Here is a 19,251-nt window from a genome sequence, read left to right as displayed (position 1 = left end):
AACATAAGTTTTACAGAAAATCATCATACTAGAAAAGCAATTAATTATGGCACCACACTATAAAGAATTCTCAAGTGCCAGTATTTAAGACCAAACTAAGGGTATTTTAATAAAACGCCATTCCTATCCCATGAACAAATTTCTGAATATGCAAAAACAGTAACTGTTTTTTAAATTTAGACTGATATACTAAATGTACAAAGTAGGAATATGTAGACAGCCTAACTTCTTTGTTTGATTGTACTGAAGGTCATGTTATGTTCTTCTTGTCTGTCCTATACCACTTTAAACTTTGTGCTGTGTGATAAAGCTGAATCAATAAATGCACAATGCAATTAAAAAAAAGTCAGCTCTTTCATTGTAGGAATATGGCCTGCTATGCTGAAGAGGTGTCATATTTAATGCAGTAAAAAGTGGATCTGAAATTAGTGGGGGCTTTGGCCAGTATTATCACTGTTGGTGTGTTTTTGGATGAAACTTTCCAAGTCAGCAATATCATTCTGTGGCGATTTTGTTGCCAGAAAGATGTCAGTTTTTATTTTTTTATTTTTTATTATTATTCACAGAACCGAGATAAGAAAAAGAGCTTCAAGGATGGAAAACGAATTTTGAAACATAAGCATGATTAATATATCAAAAAATTTAATGTTCTAATATTTTCATACTGACACTAATTTTAATTTTTAAAAAGACATTGAGTCGATTGACTGTTGGTAGTTTCTCACCCTCAAGAACTAAATAGCATGTTCACTAAACATTTTCAATATTAGGATTTATCTAAATTGAGTAAGCTTACTGACTGTTACATTCATCTTGTTGTGAAACATACAGATTACTCATTAATTTGATTCTAACCAGGAGAAGCATATCCTGACTCATCTGACATTTAACAGCAATGCTCTCTTGGAATTGGTGTATAATTTTTTTGGCTTGTTAGTTTCTACAAGAAGAATGTGTCAATTTGTGTGTGTGTAAATATGTGTGGTGAAGAAGAAAGGGGGGAGGGATGCTAAGTCTATGTTTACTGTGCTAAGAGATGTTTCAATCATTGATGTTTTAGTCATATTATTTCTGATGGAAACTACAGCTAAACATAATACTTGCTGTATACCACATCTGAATTAATACTTAAGAAATGCAAATTTAATTGCAGAATGCTTTTTAAATGGCTGAATGTATGTACTCTAGAAACAGATTGATATAATCTGGTATTTCATAAGAAAGTCGAACAGTATTACTGGGAACTAACATCTTTTGAGTAGTTAGACTGCATCCATTCCTTATCAAATGTCTCCAAAATTTATTGTTTTGACAAAATTTATTGTTTGTTTTAGGAGTCTTCTGGTGTTCCTTGGGGGATGAACACTGTTGAAAATCATGTTGCATCTATTTATAAAAGGCTCCTACTTCTTTGAAGGTGTAGAGTTCTTGGGTAAAGGTCTTCAGGCTACTGATTGTTGGACCATTGTCACTGGGCAGGTACTCATAGTAAGTATTGGAAGAGAGGTTTAAATATTATGAAAATATTATAGTTGTTCTGCACCAAGGTGGCTTACTGATGGTTGTTTACATTTCTTGCATACTGTTGCTGGGTTGTGGAACACCAGGAACAATGTGAGCAGGAAGTGGATTTTAATAAAACATGAATACAAGTAAACAAAAGTAATGTTTATAGAAGAAAAGTCTGCAATTTCAATATAGATGATGGCTACAGGATTCCAGCTACATGGTTTCCTACCATTACAGAAATAACAATCCAGCCATGGTACACACAGAACATTAATAACTTGGTGACACAACAGTAATAATATTTTGATAATATTTCCCCTTTCTTTTAATGACTGCTTTCAGTACCTACTAACTAACAATGACCAACAATGACAGTCAAAAGATTTTTCCACATAATTCCACTTCTTCAAAAATGTGTGGAAAAACAGCCTTTTATGTGTGGCCAGTGTTTGGGTATCTGGAGACACCTGAAGAAGATCCCAGTGGAGGGGTCAAAATGGCAAGTTTTGGAAAAGTATGAGGAGTAACACAACATAGCCTAATAAGTCAGAAAATTTTACCTTTCATGACAATGTCCCCAAAAGACTGGTCTCATATGGAATAACTGAAAATTATCTTGAATATCTGCTGTGACAAATGTCTTAGTGTGAAAAGGACAATAAATTTGAAGGAGAAATTCTACATTGTGATCCTCAGTCACAGTAACTAGGAAATTGAATTTTATTTTTCAAATTTTGTGACGTAAAAATCTTAATCAATGGCTGAATAACAAGGGAAATTGTAGAAAACTTCAGATGGCTGAATTCTGTATCCTGTTTTTAAGCAGGCAACTGTGGGGTCACTTGGAAAGAAGGTTAGTGATAGAGACTTGATTATGAGAATCTTATGGGAAGTGTAAGTACAAGAGTTGAATATAAAGGCAGTTTTTGAAAACTAGAATTACGTAATTTTTTAAATCTTTTCTGTCCACAGTAAACAAAATTATAAATATACATACAGCCAGCTTAAACTATTTTTCAATGGTATACAAATGTAAAAATGAAAACGAAAATGTAGGGCTTCTGTGTGTAAGAGTATGTGAATTCATGAGATGCAGATGATCAATATTGCAACAGTGACTGGATGTACAAACTCTCCCAAGCTTACAGAGTACAGGAATAGTGGTCACTTTACTTAATTTACATTTTTCTCTAGTTTTAATGTTTTGTAAATTACTGGGACAATCACACTATGTGCTTTTTTTATTTGGGTTTACCACATGATGTTAATTGTCACTATGTCACAGATTGTACAGACTATGTACTAATTTCATTGTAAGAATGTACAAGTCATCACTTTTGAACATTTTTTGCTGTCGAGATTTATTTCTGAAACTATTTGCCATTATTTTAGTAACTACTAAAATAATCCTCTGGTGCATCATGCAGCTATCATAGTAAATTATATTTCACAACACATATGAACTGTGTGGTAACCTAATACAAGAATAATGTACAGTTTATCAGAAACAAGAAACAACAGACTTTGAAGTACAAAACTTGTTGACTGACATGTTAAATTAAGAAAACCTAACTTTTCTTGACACATCTAATAACAACAGCCTTATGGCATGGCTACATTAAACAGATCTTCCTGCAATACCTGAGTATATTGAAACTTACAGCTATATTTTATCTTTAACAATTCTGCAATTTTCATCTAACTTACTTACACACAGCAGGGAACAAACACAAAAAGGGAAGATAGCATACATTAACATAAATTACTCTTTACCACATTAAAACTACTGTACACTTACACATTTACATAACATCTGTGCAAAAAGGATAGAGAAACAGAGCTGTAAACAGAGAAACACAGAGCATAGCAAGTGGGCATGTGCAGCATAGAAACAGCCATGTGTAGCACATTTAGAGAAACACCCACATCTGAATTTGGACATGGACACACAACATACACACATAACATGCTTGCTTAGAGATAGGCATGCGTAAATATAACACACTGAATCAATCTGATTTACCCTGGAAAATAATATACATTAAGGGGGAAATTACGGAAAATTAACAAAAATCTCAGTGATTTGATACCTCTATTATATATGCGTTGAATCACTTTACACAGAGAAAGTTAAACAAATGTCATAGAGAAATGTAAGCAGTGCAGTAATATTGTCAGCACAATATGTATCATTTTATATTTGGAAGAGTACCAGAGGTGTAAACCAATGCTATATAAGTGATTACCTTGATTAGAAATTCTTCTCTCATTTGTTACGCCATATACAGAAAAATTATATATAAAATTAAAACTGTTCTATAATGAACCAGAAACAAACAAAAGTAGCTTTCTGCTCACATTTAGCTCCATGCTAGAAATTAAGAGTAAAACATATTTTACTCTCAGAATATAGGAGTCAAATAAGTGTTTAAGGAACTCAACAGTGACTGTAATAAATTGTAATTGACATCTAACATATGTTTTTTTCTTGTGTGAAAGAATGAAACATTTTATGGGATATACCATTTTGATAGTTTATTACATTATTGTCTAGTTTTGTAACCAGACAGGAAGAAAGAAAGATAGGGCAATGTTTTATGGTGCTTATATTTCAGAAAAATGTATATTTGGATTAAATCAATATAAGAGAAACATGAAGTAAATAGATTGGAATGAAAATACAGAATGACAACACTGTCTGTAAAATAGAGTGCTTCCTCATCACCATAGTGTTTAACGTGTACTAGCTGATGTAATGTATGTTTTTGGAAATTTTACAATATATTTTTAATGAAATTTCTGTTGACTCTAGTAATATTTCTATGTATTCATTCTGTAATTATTATTGATTTCCAATTCTCTGTTACAATAAAATAGGTAGGTACAAGAGATGCATATATGCATATCAATAGAATACAGAATGTGTGTGACATCAGTGCTACCAAATATTTAGTATAATAAACAAAGAATGAACTATCTCAAACCTGTAATATTTTTGAATATGGACAGAGACATCAGCCGGGGACAGACAAGTTTGAAATTAGGCCAGTGGTAAACTCAACATTAAAAAGTGCTACTCCGTTCATGGCAGCATTTAGTTCCTTTATTACCTTTGTCCCCTGTTACCATTGGTAATTACAAGAAAATTGATAGGGACATTGTGTTGCTTGCTATGACTTCCAAACAAAATGCGGCCACTCTTGTATAGTTTTATTTCCTTTTTCACTAATATTTATTCATTTAGTTAAACACTCTTAATAAAATATGCAAGACTGATCACTCTTGATGTTCAAACAGTTGTCAGATATAAACTGAAGAACACCTGTGCTAGCATTTTTGTACTTTTGAATTCCCACCTTAATAATAATTTTACAAGAGGTTGAGAAGCTTCTGCCTTTTTATGTTGAGCTTCAGTGAGGTAGGTGGGAACCCATTTATTACTAAAGGTGAAGATATTAGATAAAACAAACATTTCAATAATTCAGGTGAAAGAAGTTTTAGTTATTTATAGTTATTTATTAGCCCCTGTGTCACACTGTAGCCATTCATTTGTTATCCATATGGTAGTGAAACTTTTTTTCTCTATCTCATTCAGTAAAAATAGCACTCAGTCATCAAGGAATTAAGGTTTACCTCAGTAAACTTAGGTATGTGGCTGAAATATACATATGATGTATCATTGTGTAACATAATGAGACAGTTAGAGGACAGCAACAATTTACCGAGCGTGGGAAAGTAATAAGTTTTGCGAAGGAAAAACCATAGGTTCATTGAATACCAAAACCTGATACATTAGTGAAAATGTGAAATGTTTATAGCTGTTGTATTAACACTGTATCCAATTTGGTGCTAACATACAGAAAAGGAAATAAAACCTTTGCACAAGTGTGAAGGACATTTGGTGGTTAATAGTTGAGACGAGCACATATGTTTTATGCCTGTGAGCCACACTGTTACAAATATGGATTAATCTGCTCAGTGTCAAACACTGTGTCCAACACTTCATGTAGATTAAGCAGTGACAATAATTCAGCTGGAGCTATGACCAAAACAGCTAGACACAAATGACTGTTCAAGACTTTTGTGGAAAGCATTGTGAAAAATGAGACATAAATGTGGACACTGACCAAGAACATGTAAGAAACACTCCACAAAATAGAAATGAAGTATTGGAGAATGTGTTGGAAAGGCACAACAATGGACACGATGGAAACAGATACAACGTTAATGCAGTGAAAAGAAGATAAACAGCTAAAATCGTCTTGCCATATGAGATGTGTGGATGATGATAGAATACCTCAGAAACAGTAGGCATGAAGACCTCCAGCAAGGAAGAAAAGAAGTCAACCCAGAAACAACAGTAGTGCAAGACTGGCAGAGGTAATATAGAAAGATACTAGCATAATGCATATTTGTAAAGCAATACGTCTCTTAGAATGAGTACCAGAAGTCATTGTTATATTGTTGAGGAAAGCTAGTTATTGTTGTAGTGTTGAGGAAAGTTGTTTTGAGAAGAAAAGAATATCTCATTAGTCCTGTGATCAGAAGTGCATAATAAGGGTACTATAAATGTCACAAAGAGGACCTAGAGCCATTCAGCTAGCTGGGAAATGAAAAGATTTTTTATGTTTCATTAAAACATAGGAAGCATAGGAAACATAGGAAGCATAGGAAAAATCTTGCAACAGAATATTACCACAACCCAGAAGGAAGATGCAGAAATTTATAAGGAATGTCAAAAGTGGATGGCAGTCTTCAGAAAGAGAAAAATACGTAGAATACCATGTAGCTGTAGGTGCTTCTATGAAGAGGGCCACAGAGACAGAAGTAGGAGAGTATAAAGTCAATTGTTGAGTGGAACACCCTCTGCGATAAATGACAAGATACTTTTTGTTAACATTCATTTCTTAGTAGCCACTAGTGGGTACTGTAATGTATTGTGGAGAAAGGTAGCCCATGAGGAAACATTAAATTAGAAAAATGAAGGTGTAACTTTTATTAGACTCTGGTTCTCAATACAGAAGATGAAATGTACCATTATTCCCCCCCCCCCCCCCCCCCCTCCCCCAGGACACTTGCAATAGTGATGAAAACAATTGACAACAGACTTATTTCACTCGAATTTCAAAAACAACTGTCAACAGTAGCCTACAGAGCACATCAGACTTCCATATGAAACAAAAGATATATTTATCAATAGTGTATTATGTAACAAAGTGCTAGTTTCATTAGGAGAAAATGATGGGGATGAATTAGAGGTGAATAGATTCATTTTATGTCATAAACTGCCTGAAATTAATGCTACAATCTAGGAGCACCCCACTTATGAACTGTGTTTTGATAAGAACTAGCTCAGCACCAGATACTGCTTGGGTATGTACACTCCAATACAAAAAAATTATGCACCACAGACTAATTATTTGAATGGAACAGAAAATGGTAGATGTGATGTAATATATAGATTATATATTGATTCCAATTTCTGAAAAACTGGATGATTCATTCAAGAGAAGGAGCTTGACAAATTGAGCAAGTCAATAACATGTTGGTCTACCTCTTGCCCTTATATAAGCAGTTTTTTTGGCTTAGCACTGATTGATAGAATTGTTGGATGTCCTCCTGAGGGATACCATGCCGAATTCTGTCCAGTGGGTGCGTTAGATTGTCAAAATCCTGAGCTGGTTGGAGGACTCTGCTCATAATGCTCCAAATGTTTTCAGTTGGAGAGAGATCTGGAAAACTTGCTGGCCAAGATATGGTTTGGGAAGCATCAGGACAAGCAATAGAAACTCTCGCTATGTGCAGTCATGCTGAAATGTAAGCCCAGGATGGCTTCCCATAAAGGACAACAAAACAGGGTGTAGAATATCGTCAACATGCCACTGTGGTGAAAGGGAGATGCGAATGACAACCAAAGGGGTCCTGCTATGAAAAGAAATGGCACCCCAAACCATCACTCCAGGCTGTCAGACCGTATGGCAGGGAACAGTCAGGCAGGTATCCCACCATTGTCCGGGGCATCTCCAGACACGTCTTTGCTGGTCACTGGGACTCAGTTCGAAGTAGGACTCATCGCTGAAGGCAGTTCTACACCAGTAAATGAGATTCCAGGCCAAGGACCTGTCTGGAGATATCCCAGACAGCGGTGGGATATCAATGTGACTGTCACCTACCATATGGCCAGACAACCAGGAGTGATGGTCTGCAGTATCATTTCTTTTCATAGCTAGACCCGTTTGGTTATCATCTATGGGAGTCTAACAGCACAGAGGTACATGAACAATATTCTAAGCCCCATTTTGTTGCCCTTCATGGCATGTCATCTGGGGCTTACATTTCAGCAAGATAATGCCTGTCTGCACATGGCGAGAGATTCTAGCACTTGTCTTCACGCTCGCTAAACCATACCTTGGCCAGCGAGGTCACTGAATCTCTCATCTGCTGAGAATGTTTGGAGCATTATGAGCAGGGCTCTTCAACTATCTCTGAATTTTAATGATATAACACACTAATTAGAATTTGTCATGACATACCACAGGAGAACATCCAACAACTCTATCAATCAATGCCAAGCTGAATAACTACCAGCATAAAGACCAGAAGTGGACCGATGCATTTTTGAACTTGTTCAATTTGTGAAGCTCCTTCTCTTGAATCAATGATCCCATTTTTCTGCAACTGTAATCATTTGTTTGTCTACACTTGTAAATCACATCTACTGATTTCTGTTCCATTTGAATAATTCCTTCATGGTCTGGTGTTTTTTTTTCTTTTTTGTCTTACAGTGTATTTATTCCAATCTTCTATTAGTCCATCTCCTCCTTCCCCCTCTCTGCTCATCTCCTCCTCCTCTCTCTGCCCATGTCCCCCTCCCCTCTCTCTCTGTCAATCTCTTCTTCCCTCTCTTTCTGCCATTCTCTTCCTCCCTCTCTCTCCCTCAATCTCTCTCTCCCCCCTCTCCCTGTTCACTTCTTACTCCTCCTGCAATCTGTTCATCTCCTCCTCTTTCCTTTCTCTGTCCATCTCTTCTTCTCCCCTCTCTCTATCCATCTTCTCCTTTTCCCTTCCTATCTGTTCCCCCTCCTCCTCAGTCTGTCCATCTCCTCCTCACCCCATCTACGTCCATCTCCTCCTTTCCCCTCTATGTCTGCCCATATCCTACCCCCTTCTTTTCCATGTTATCTCTCCTACCCCTATAGCAGGTTGCTGGTTCTTACGCCCACAGTATTTCTTTCCAGATAGTAAGTTGTATGTGTACCAAATGAATCTAATGATTTAAGGAGTTTTCTACCCTTAGATCTGCTCGCATATGCACATGTCACATGCCTTTCACATAGATTAAAAATATTCCATGTATATTTGTACACATAGTTCACCTGCATCTCTAACAAACTTAGCCCTGCAATTTCATTTTCACGTATCTCAATGTTTATGATCTTATATCTCCTGAACCATGTGTTATACAATTATATAATTTTGCAGGTACATTTAGTGGTATATGTAAATACTGTCTGCAAAATGTGTTGTGAATACAGTTAGTAGAAAAGAAGAAATAAAGTAAAACACCATGACTGATATGGCAGCTTTACTGCAGGAACAGCAAAAATGTAGTAAGTAATACTTTTCTTTCCTTTCATCTTTTTGTGGGGGTTGTCAGCAAGAAAAAGTTTCATAGGGGTTTTAAATTATGTGTTAAGTTTGTTTCAAGTCAGAAAGTGCTCTCATTCTCAAATACTGTATGAATAAAGTCCGAGTATTCACGCATCATGGGCTACACTTCTTTATCACTCTTTACTGACAAAAGACTGTCTCTTTTTCACAATAAGTTACCATAGTTGTTCACTTATGAATATTTTGCCTAATCAAAAGCTGACTTCACTATTTCTGGAAAAAAAAATTGCAATCAGGCCATCCCATTAAGTCTGTATATTAAAGTTAATTATAAGAGGACAAAAGGATGTGTTTCTAGTCCAAACAGTCATTCTACAGAGGACAATAAGAATCACAGATAAAGACAGAGAGATGAACAGACAGATAGAGTGAACAAGAGCAAGCGAGAGAAAATCCTAAACACTGTAGATGGCAGGTAACTTTGTTGAATTTGCAATTCAAAACAAAACATAATGGAAGGCTTCTCTATTTTGCACAGGAAATATTATTGGTAGTATAAGATTACTTTTTTCATACACAAAAAGAGTTATTTTTTCCATAATATAATAACCACATGTAAAATGATACACCAGTGGTTCTCTCTCACTGTATTGGTCAGCTATTTGTCATGTCTTTACATTTTATTGGCGAGAGTATTGTAAAAGTTAATGATTATCTTGAAATGCTTACAGAAGTGTGAGCTGGATTGTATTCTAAACGTAAAACACTATTTTGATGAGCTGGTGTACAATATCCAGGATGACATGAAATTACTCACATCCAATCAAAGGTAATGTAGTCTTAACAGTAATGCATCATTACAGTTGCTACATATTGGGCAGTTATCACTGGGAAAGAATATTTACTACAATACTATAACATCGTTCTACCACATCCTGAAGAAGTGATTTTCGCGAAGTTTTAGTAGCCTCTAACAAATGCTGGAATTAATGGCTATGAAGGTGGTGAAAGAAAATGAGAGCGAAAGAGCAAAGAAACAGTGGAAACTAACAGGAACAAGAATGAAAAACAAACAAACAGATGTAAAAAAAAAAAAAAAAAAAAACAAATTAAACTTCTTGGCAGATTAAAACTGTGTGCCAGACTGAGTCTCGAACTCGGGACCTTTTCTTTTCACAGGCAAGTGCTTTACCATCTGAGCTACCCAAACACGACTCACGAGCCATCCTCACAGCTTTTCTTCTGCCAGTACCTCATCTCCTACCTTCCAAACATCACAGAAGCTCTCCTGCAAACCTACAGAACTAGCACTCCTGGAAGAAAGGATACTGTGGGGACATGGCTTTGCCACAGCCTGGGTCAGGGATGTTTCCAGAATGAAACCTTTACTTTACAGCAGAGAGCTTGGGTAGCTCAGATGAGTTTAGGAAAAAAGGAATAGGAGACTAGAGTTTGTCTCATTTACATCAGAGTCATTATAGGCAGTGAATGTTCAACAGTTGACTAAGGAAGAGGGATAGATGTAACAGTAGCCCATTTAATGAATCATACCAAAATTTCCTTTAAATGACCTAGGGGAACCACAAAGAACTTAAATTATGAATGCCAGAAGTGGCTTTTCACTGTTTTCTTCTCAAAATCAGTACCTGTGCATTATCATATGTGACACTCAGAGCAGTGGATGATGTACGGCTGTAGGTGTAGTGCTGATGTGTCTAGGTTTTAGGATGCATTGAGATTATTTGTTTGTAAACTAAACTTTTATGTTGAAACAAATTTTAATGGCTAAAACTAACATTAAATCTCTGATTTATAAGAAATAAAGAATTTCTAATCATTTAAGGCAAGTTAAAATGTTATTAATGGCATAAGCTTGATTAATGGAAATAATGCATTTATATGGGGGTAAATATAGAATCATATGGAGTTTGTATCATTTGCCATAAATTGAAGGAATCTGTTATGTGTTTAACTTTTATGGGAGAATTACTTTTTAAAAAAGCTACAGCTCTTCTCTTTCAGAAAGATATCTTCATTGAAAGATATTAAACATTTATGATAACTTGATGTGTAGCTGATATTAATGGTCAGATTGATGCACAAATTGGAGGAATGATGTTTAGACTGTCACAAAGCCTCAGAAGCCACACAAACATTCTGTTTCTCATAATATGAACATGCTTTATTAATGCTCTTCCCTCTGCATGCATGAATTATGAAACAGTTTCTCAATACTGAAATTTCAGCACAAATCAGCAATTAGTGCTTTTATTTGTTTGTGAAGTGAAAGCTTGACCATAATTAGCTAATACAAATGTATTTTATCTTGAGAATACTGGAACAAATTTCACCCAACAATTTTGGAAGGGTGTAAGACAAATAACAAAATAAGAGAAAATTGAAGGAAAAGAGAACAAAACAGGAGGAAAGAACAAGTTAAAATATTTGATGTTTAAACTGAATCAACACACATTTAAAGCAAATATGTTACACACAAACAAACCCTATTCAAACCAGAAAGAGAATTGCAGTGAACTTCATAACGTGTAAAAAGCATTCACAGGCTACCATTGACTTTAAAGCTATTTTAAATATATATCTGTTTTTAGCCATTCCCTATGATCATAGCAAAGATATGCACATCACAATGTTTTACACAGTAGGAAGGTGTCCATATATTTTATATGGATTAGTAATTTTATATGTTCAACAGTAAGAAGAGAAGAAGACTCACATTAATGTGACACATGAAACTGCAAATAGGATTCAATATCAGTGTGCGAGTCACAAACAAAAATAAACTAATGAAGCAAGTGAATACTTCTTACACTACATAACATACAGTAAGTGGACAAACTAAGATGTGGAGATCTACTGAAGTATCCAACTCATGTAACTGCAAGTACAGGGCAAGTCACAGGAACACTGATCTATTCTCAAATCAATGAACTCTGCAAGAAATTGTTCATTGTGGAGAACCTCATTTCATAAGCTGAACAACAATGCAAGATCTTTGGTATCAAAGGGAGCAGTATAACAGATCTCCTTGTATTTTTAGGATATGTTTTGCATATTATAATCACACATTTACTTTTATTGTGTGTTTATTTTCATGTTTGGTCTGTGATATTTTCAGCTTCTGTGACAAAATTCAAATCTTACAAAGTTCTTTGCTAAATTGTTGGGTACATCATTTCCATATACTGAAGTGAGGTGGCTACCAGTGCACGGAAGTCACAGATTCCATTCCACTTGTCAATATAAGTTGCAGGTTTAGAAGGGCCAGTGATATAATGCTATTGTATATGAAAGCTTTGTATTCGGTCTCTGGACTTTGTTTGGGGTAATATCGCAACCATATTTACTGAGAGTTATTGTGAGATATTTTGCTCTTTCAAGGTACTTTTATGACAAAAATCAGTGCTAAGTAGATGTGCCAAGTAAAGTCTCTGTTTTGCAAGAAGCATAGCTTGTTACACATAAAATATATGGTATGGTTTCTGAACATAATAAATAGTGATCCTAAACTGACACCCGTCTGCTGACAACAGACACACTGTAAGAATGTAGTATGCAACAGTTTTTCCTTAGTTCTTGTGGTGGCTCTGTGAACTAATTTGTTTCACATTTTAAAAATATATAGCGGGGTATTTTGTTTGTGTTCTAAGTCTGACTTTCTGCTCCCACCTTGGTCAGAAGTGGAAAAATGAATTTATGTTGGACATTATGAATGTAATGTTACAAAATCCAATACTTTACTTATTACTATTTTATTACTCTGAAGCATTGAAGATTTCCTCAATTTTTTGCATATTCAAATAAAAAATGTATTACATCTCCTAAAACTACATGCTTGTAAGGGGAAAATAACACAAAAACAACAGTTACAATGACACTTTACCAGAACAAATGAAAGAACGGAAAAAAGGAAGATGAACAAAGTAAGAAAAGAATAGTTAGTAGCTATTCATATACATAGAGCTTTATTTTAAATTTAGGTTTTACTCTCTCATTAAAAACTGATAACTATAAGTTTCTACTACAAAGTGAACAGCAATTCTTCTGTCACTTACTTCTGACAGAGTTTCTCATTCTTAAAAATCAGAACTTCCTAAAAAGATCTAAAGCGGATTCTCAGAGGATGATGGATAGGTAAGCTACAGCACTGTTCTTTTGCCTTTAAAGAGGAAAAACCACTGAAAATGTGGTATATTTAAACATGATCTTTCTATGGAATGTTTCCATACCATTAAAAATAATTACTGAGAGTGCAGTAGGTGTGAAACATGAGATTCCTATCAAAATCAGTTCAACAGACAGCACAATATTGTATTAGATTATTCCCTTAATTGATATTAAAACTAAAGAGAAACATTCTACAGAAGAGAATCACTGAGATCCAAAGGTTATAGAAGAATTCCATTGCAATATGGTTATTTCCCATCATATACATTCAGTAACACTGTAATGTATGTATTTCACTGAGGTAATTGAGAATGAAAGTGCGCCTTCCTGCACAAGTGTGACAGGAATATACAAGCTGAAACAGAATTTAATAGAACTGCATGAAAAAGAAAGATTTCAGGTGTGATCTCTCAGTTTTTTTTGGCACAATTGGCTAATGGTTTGCTTCTGGGTGTTCCGCCAAGTTGTTGTTTCCATTTTATGTGCTAAATCAGAAATAGGAACATGAAATTTCACGACCACAATACAAGTCATAAAAAAGACTTTTATATTGTTAGCAGAAAATTAACATTAGTGCCAAAAAGTTCCTATGTCAAAGCAGCTGTTTTTCATAATGTGTTACCAAATGAAGTTAAGACGTTGACAGGGGATACTTTTAAAAAGAGACCCGAGCACTGGCTTATAAAAGATGCCTGTATAACTTGGATTTAACACAAATAATAACGCAAGAAACAATAGTATCAAGGAAATAAATAAAGTAACTGTAGCACACTGTAAAAAGAATCTAATCATTAAAAAAAATTATACTTCGTTGAATTATAATGTAAAAAAAAATCATATTTAAGGAATAACTGTAGCACATTGTGAATAACTGTAGCACATTGTAAAAAGAATCGTATTTGTAAATAAATTATTCAGGCAACAGCTGGGTTGGTTGCTGAAATATTGTGCATAAAATGGAAACAATATCCTGGTAGATCTCACAAAGTAAACAATTAAAGGTTCCAGGTGGTTTAACATCTGTTTAAACTACTTGTTCTCTTGTATAGTTGTATTCTTTAGCTTTGTGGTAGTATGTGTTCTGCAATTTAAGTGTAGGAGGTTTAAGATTTATGAGCTATGTCTTAATACACATAAAGCAAGAAGGAATTTTTTGGGAACACTAGCAGTGAAATAATTTGCAGGTAAGAAGATAAATTATTTATTAATAAGGCCTGATGGGAAAATATAAAACAATTTTGTGCCTGTAAACTACTACACACTTATGTTCAGTGATTTATTATGTATTCTTACGTTAATTTTGCCTAATATCTTCCTATGACGGTTGGAGTTACTTTCAGTCCTTTCTGGATCTGACTCAGCATAAATTTTTTGTCTTAATAGCTTATGAAAAAATGTGTTATATCTTCACAAGTCCCACAAAAATTTGTTGTAATTAATTTGGCAAGTATCAGCACTAATATCATACCTCATGTCTACTAGTCCTGTTGAAAGTTTTAAGTCCGAGTCCAACTTGTATTACTTAAAATGCAGAGGCTCCATTAACATATTTTTTCTGTATCTGTTACCATTATATTTAACTCACAATGGACTAGTAACATTAATGCACATGGATTCACTAACATACATGCATATTTCCTCTCATGTAGCTATCTAACTCTGTGTAATGTATATTACTCATCTACTTATCTGGCTGTTCACAGGCCCACTACAGTAACCATCAGGTAATCATTATTACTTGTACAATAACGTAATTCCATGTGTGACATAAATCTGTTAACATGTCAAGCAGTATTTTAATGCATAAGACTGATTATCTCAGTTCCTTAGTATGTCACATCAGCATAATATTTTTGACATTATGTTCCCCACCATCACAGATTTCCAAACATAAATAATCAATATGCACAGCCTTTTCATTTGAAAAGGTGTTAACTACAACCTGCTCCTGTGAGTCACCCTGTGAAAGAGCTGGTGTTTGAGAAAAATGGAGTCCAAGTAATACAGGATAGATTGGTTTAAGTACTTATCTAGGGTTCATGGCTTAAAATGCAGTAGCAACATCAAATCCTTAATTATAACAGCAGACATAAAGAAAGAAAAGGAAAATCAAATATAATTTGAAAATAAACAAAATTCTGGATTTCAAATCTAGAATGTAAAGAAGATGATGAAGGATTGCAGCCTAGAATTGCGAGTTTCCATTTAAGACAACCTGGGCCACAAACAAGAAAGAACATGTACTGTACCACACCGACAACGAGTTTACGCAGAACCACACATTTAGAACAGTGAACCAACCACAGAAGTACCTGTATGTTAACAGATGAGCCTGTCATCATGCAATGAGGAGGGGAAGACTGAAACAAAATGATTAACATTTGTTACTACACAGTGAATTGAACCATTCTGAGTTGTCCTCAGATTGGGGCAGGTAAGGATGGGAAATAGGAAGGCCTCACCCAGACACCTGGTGCATATGGAGTCGCACCTACCTTCCTGAGCTGAGCGGAGGTGACTACACAAAGAGGGGTCCTTGTTAGTGTCGGATGCTCTGAGTACTGCCTTGGCGACCTTTCCAGCATGCACCAGGTGCAGGGGTTGACCTGCAAGCAATCCACGCTAAGCCAGTGGGGAGGTCAAGGACAACACATGGATTAGCGTCATATAAAGCACTGGGGTTCCATTCCATACATACAACTGTCAACTTAGAATAATGTTACTTAAATACTGACTACACTCAAAATAGTTAAGCTTCAAATATCTATCACTTCAGTTGCCCTGAAAAACAAGATTTATGTTTTAATTATTAAATGCCTTGATATAGTTACTAAATATATGAACTTAACATCTGGAAAGTCTGGAACAATAATGTATAAAAAGGGGCAAAGGCCGCTGCCACCACATCTTCAGTAAAATATTACGTCAATGAAACTAAAGTGATAGGTACTTTGTTCATTAATCTAGAGTGTCTACATCAGAAGAAAACTAGTTCTATAATCTATGCCTTCAATTTTATTGCAGTTATCTCATTACTAACTAGGAAAATCATGGTATTAACTAATGTATACTATAGTTATACTATAATAGTCATGATTATTCTATATCAGAATACAGCATGCACACCTTATGCATAAAAGCTTTAAAGCAATTTTAATGGCAATTACAATTTTGATCCATACACTGCAATTCTTTCTGAAGTTCACCGATTTAGAGTCTGTCTCAGAAGTGGCGATTAAACTTTTCGTTACATGTGAGAACTTATGACAGTTCCTGTTCCTTAAGAGAATATGATTCAGCATAACAGACACAGGGCTTACATAGAAAAACAGAACACTGTAAAAGCAGAAATGTTAAATGTAAAGGGAAATAATGTTAGACAAGAAATGGGAAATTCAAATGATCAGTTGTTTCACAGTTAGTGGAGTGAATATTATTTTGATCATTTACGAAACTCTTGTTATTAGAAACAGATTCATGCTGAAAATATTATCTGGTTTGTAGTACACATTAATGTGGAAATTGGGAAGGTGATGAAATACAGAACAGTCACAACATTACAATCATTTCTGTATCTTTGCAAGACAAAATGAATGAAGATAATAAATCAGTTTCTCACAGATTTTTGATTTGTTAGTGTCAAAACAAGAATACTGAGTTTTGACACATAAACAGAAGCTATATTTGCAAATGTATATCTGTGTAAATTATTTTTGTGCCTTGTTATTTAACATGGTAAAGGACCCTGGGAAACTGTTGACAGATATAAACACAACTGAACTACATTTACATTGATTCAGCTTGAAAATAAGCACAGCTATTGTCAAAAAAGAAGACAACAATTTCCATCATTTTGACCTTTACACATAAAAGTAGAAAAATATGATTATACAATCTAAATAAAACAACAGAAATTTCAGGTAGGAATATTAACAATGTCGGAAAAGACAGATTGCTACTTACTGTAAGAAGACACGTCAAGTTGCAGACAGGCACAATTAAAATACACCTAGATAAAGCTTTTGGCCACAGGCTTCATCATGAAAAAGAGAAAGACACACACACACACACACACACACACACACACACACACACACACACACACACACACTCAAAAGCAAGCACACCTCACGCACACACGACAGGGGCAGCCTGAGATGCTGGAGTTGGCAGTCGTGGTGTGTGAATGGTGTGTGACTCTTGTTTACTGATGAAGGCTGTGCCCAAAAACTTTATGTAGGTGTATTTTAATTGTGCCTGTCTGCAACTTGACGTGTCTTCTTTACAGTAAGTAGCACTCTTTTTTCCTACATTGTTGTTTATATAATCTATGATAAATAGACATAACAGGATGTTATTTCAAGAAAAGTTAGAAAATATGACATTACAGAATATAGCAACAGAGTATACAAAAATAAGTACTAACAACTTACAAGAATATTTTTGTGAATTTATTCCTTTCGTTATGGAGATTAAAACGAAATGAAGAATCATTTGGAAATTAGAACTGAAGCTTACCTAATATCTATACAAGCTGTTTAAAGCTATTTTGATAATTATTTTGAGGAAAAAGGCTTAGCTATTCATAGGATCTCCAGTTTGCTATTTATTTATAAATGTCTGTCTTGATCATGCCTATTAATACCTCACATTACCGGTTTTGATTTTGTGATAACATCAGACATATTCCAAACAGAAAAAAAAATTAAAAAGCAGTAAGGTGACAAAATCTAGGAATACATAAAATGGTTAGCAGCCATATGTACCATCCACACATACTATTAAAGGTATTCAGATACAAATGTCGTTGAATAATCTGTACGATGATATTTGTATCTAAAAACTTTTGATGATGCATATGGCTGGTATATATTTGTAACTGCATTTTATTCATCTCATAACATACATTTAACAGATCATGTGATCTTATCGTACAGGTGAGACATCAATTTTTGGCTTATAATATACACACTTGCATAATTTTTTAACATTAATTTTACCAGCACAGGTTTACATTGAACACAGTAATATTATTAAATTATTTTTCTAATGATCTACTAGTACTTAGTGTCCAAATTTTCCAGACGTTACTTTATGCATACAATATTATACATAACATTACGATATTAAGTCATTAACCTGTCTATCATTCATAAATTCATTAGTTGAGTAGAAGCTTTTTCCCACAAGGAGCTCCTTTGCTCCAGTGAACCTATCTCCATGGCCAGTACATTTCTACCCTTGAGTTTATTGTAGACTTTCATTCCTCTGTGCTTGGGTGACTGCTGGTAGAGTTTTAAGTGCTGTGGTGGAAACATGAAACTTTCTTTGTGTCTGGTATTGTACATATGTTTGAAATGATTTTCCTCAGTTATCAGGATTACTGCATAAAAAGATGATAATCTCAAATATGTACACTGCAGGGATAGGTAACATTTTTAGATTCTTGCATAGTGGGTGACAAGATGTTCTTGAAGGGGCACCACACATTTTTCTAACAATTTTTTTTTTTGTTTTCAAAATAAGAGGATTAGTGACATGTGGCTTGAATTCACCCCAAATATTAAACCATATCTAATTACAGATTCAAACTAACTGTGGTACACCATTTTGCTACTGTTTCTGTCTGTTACACCAGATGGTATGTCCACTGCAAAATCTAGACTGTTTAATTTAGTAAATCTATATATGCTTGCCAGTTTAGATTTTTGTCAAAGTTTAGTCCCAAGAATTTGATGGACTGAGCTTCTTTCATAACTTGATTTCTATGTGCAATACTGAGGCACTGAGTTTTGATTGTTTGGTTTTTATTAAATCAATGGGATTCTTGAAATATTAAGTTTAAGACCAACAATGTAGGAAAAGGTAGATTGCTAGTTACTCTAAAGATGACACATTAAGTTGCAGACACTTACACATAAGCTTTAAGCCACAGCCTTCATCATC

At 34.7% G+C, this 19,251-nt stretch overlaps 1 protein-coding gene across 7 annotated transcripts in view; it reads right to left on the bottom strand.

The window, feature by feature from the left end:
• Nucleotides 1–19,251, bottom strand: part of LOC126470658 (nuclear factor 1 X-type) — a 597,492-nt gene that overhangs the window by 59,688 nt on the left and 518,553 nt on the right. For 6 of the 7 annotated variants that reach the window (XM_050098642.1, XM_050098644.1, XM_050098645.1 and 3 more), the window contains one exon: nucleotides 15,801–15,911. The exons of the other annotated variant lie outside the window; for it this stretch is intronic. In XM_050098642.1, coding sequence (XP_049954599.1) covers nucleotides 15,801–15,911 — 111 coding nt within the window. The remainder of the gene's footprint in view (nucleotides 1–15,800; nucleotides 15,912–19,251) is intronic. 7 annotated transcript variants of the gene reach the window in all.

This window comes from Schistocerca serialis, chromosome 3 (assembly GCF_023864345.2).
Source record: "Schistocerca serialis cubense isolate TAMUIC-IGC-003099 chromosome 3, iqSchSeri2.2, whole genome shotgun sequence".
Taxonomy (NCBI): domain Eukaryota; kingdom Metazoa; phylum Arthropoda; class Insecta; order Orthoptera; family Acrididae; genus Schistocerca; species Schistocerca serialis.
This window is presented reverse-complemented; position numbering and strand designations above follow the sequence as displayed.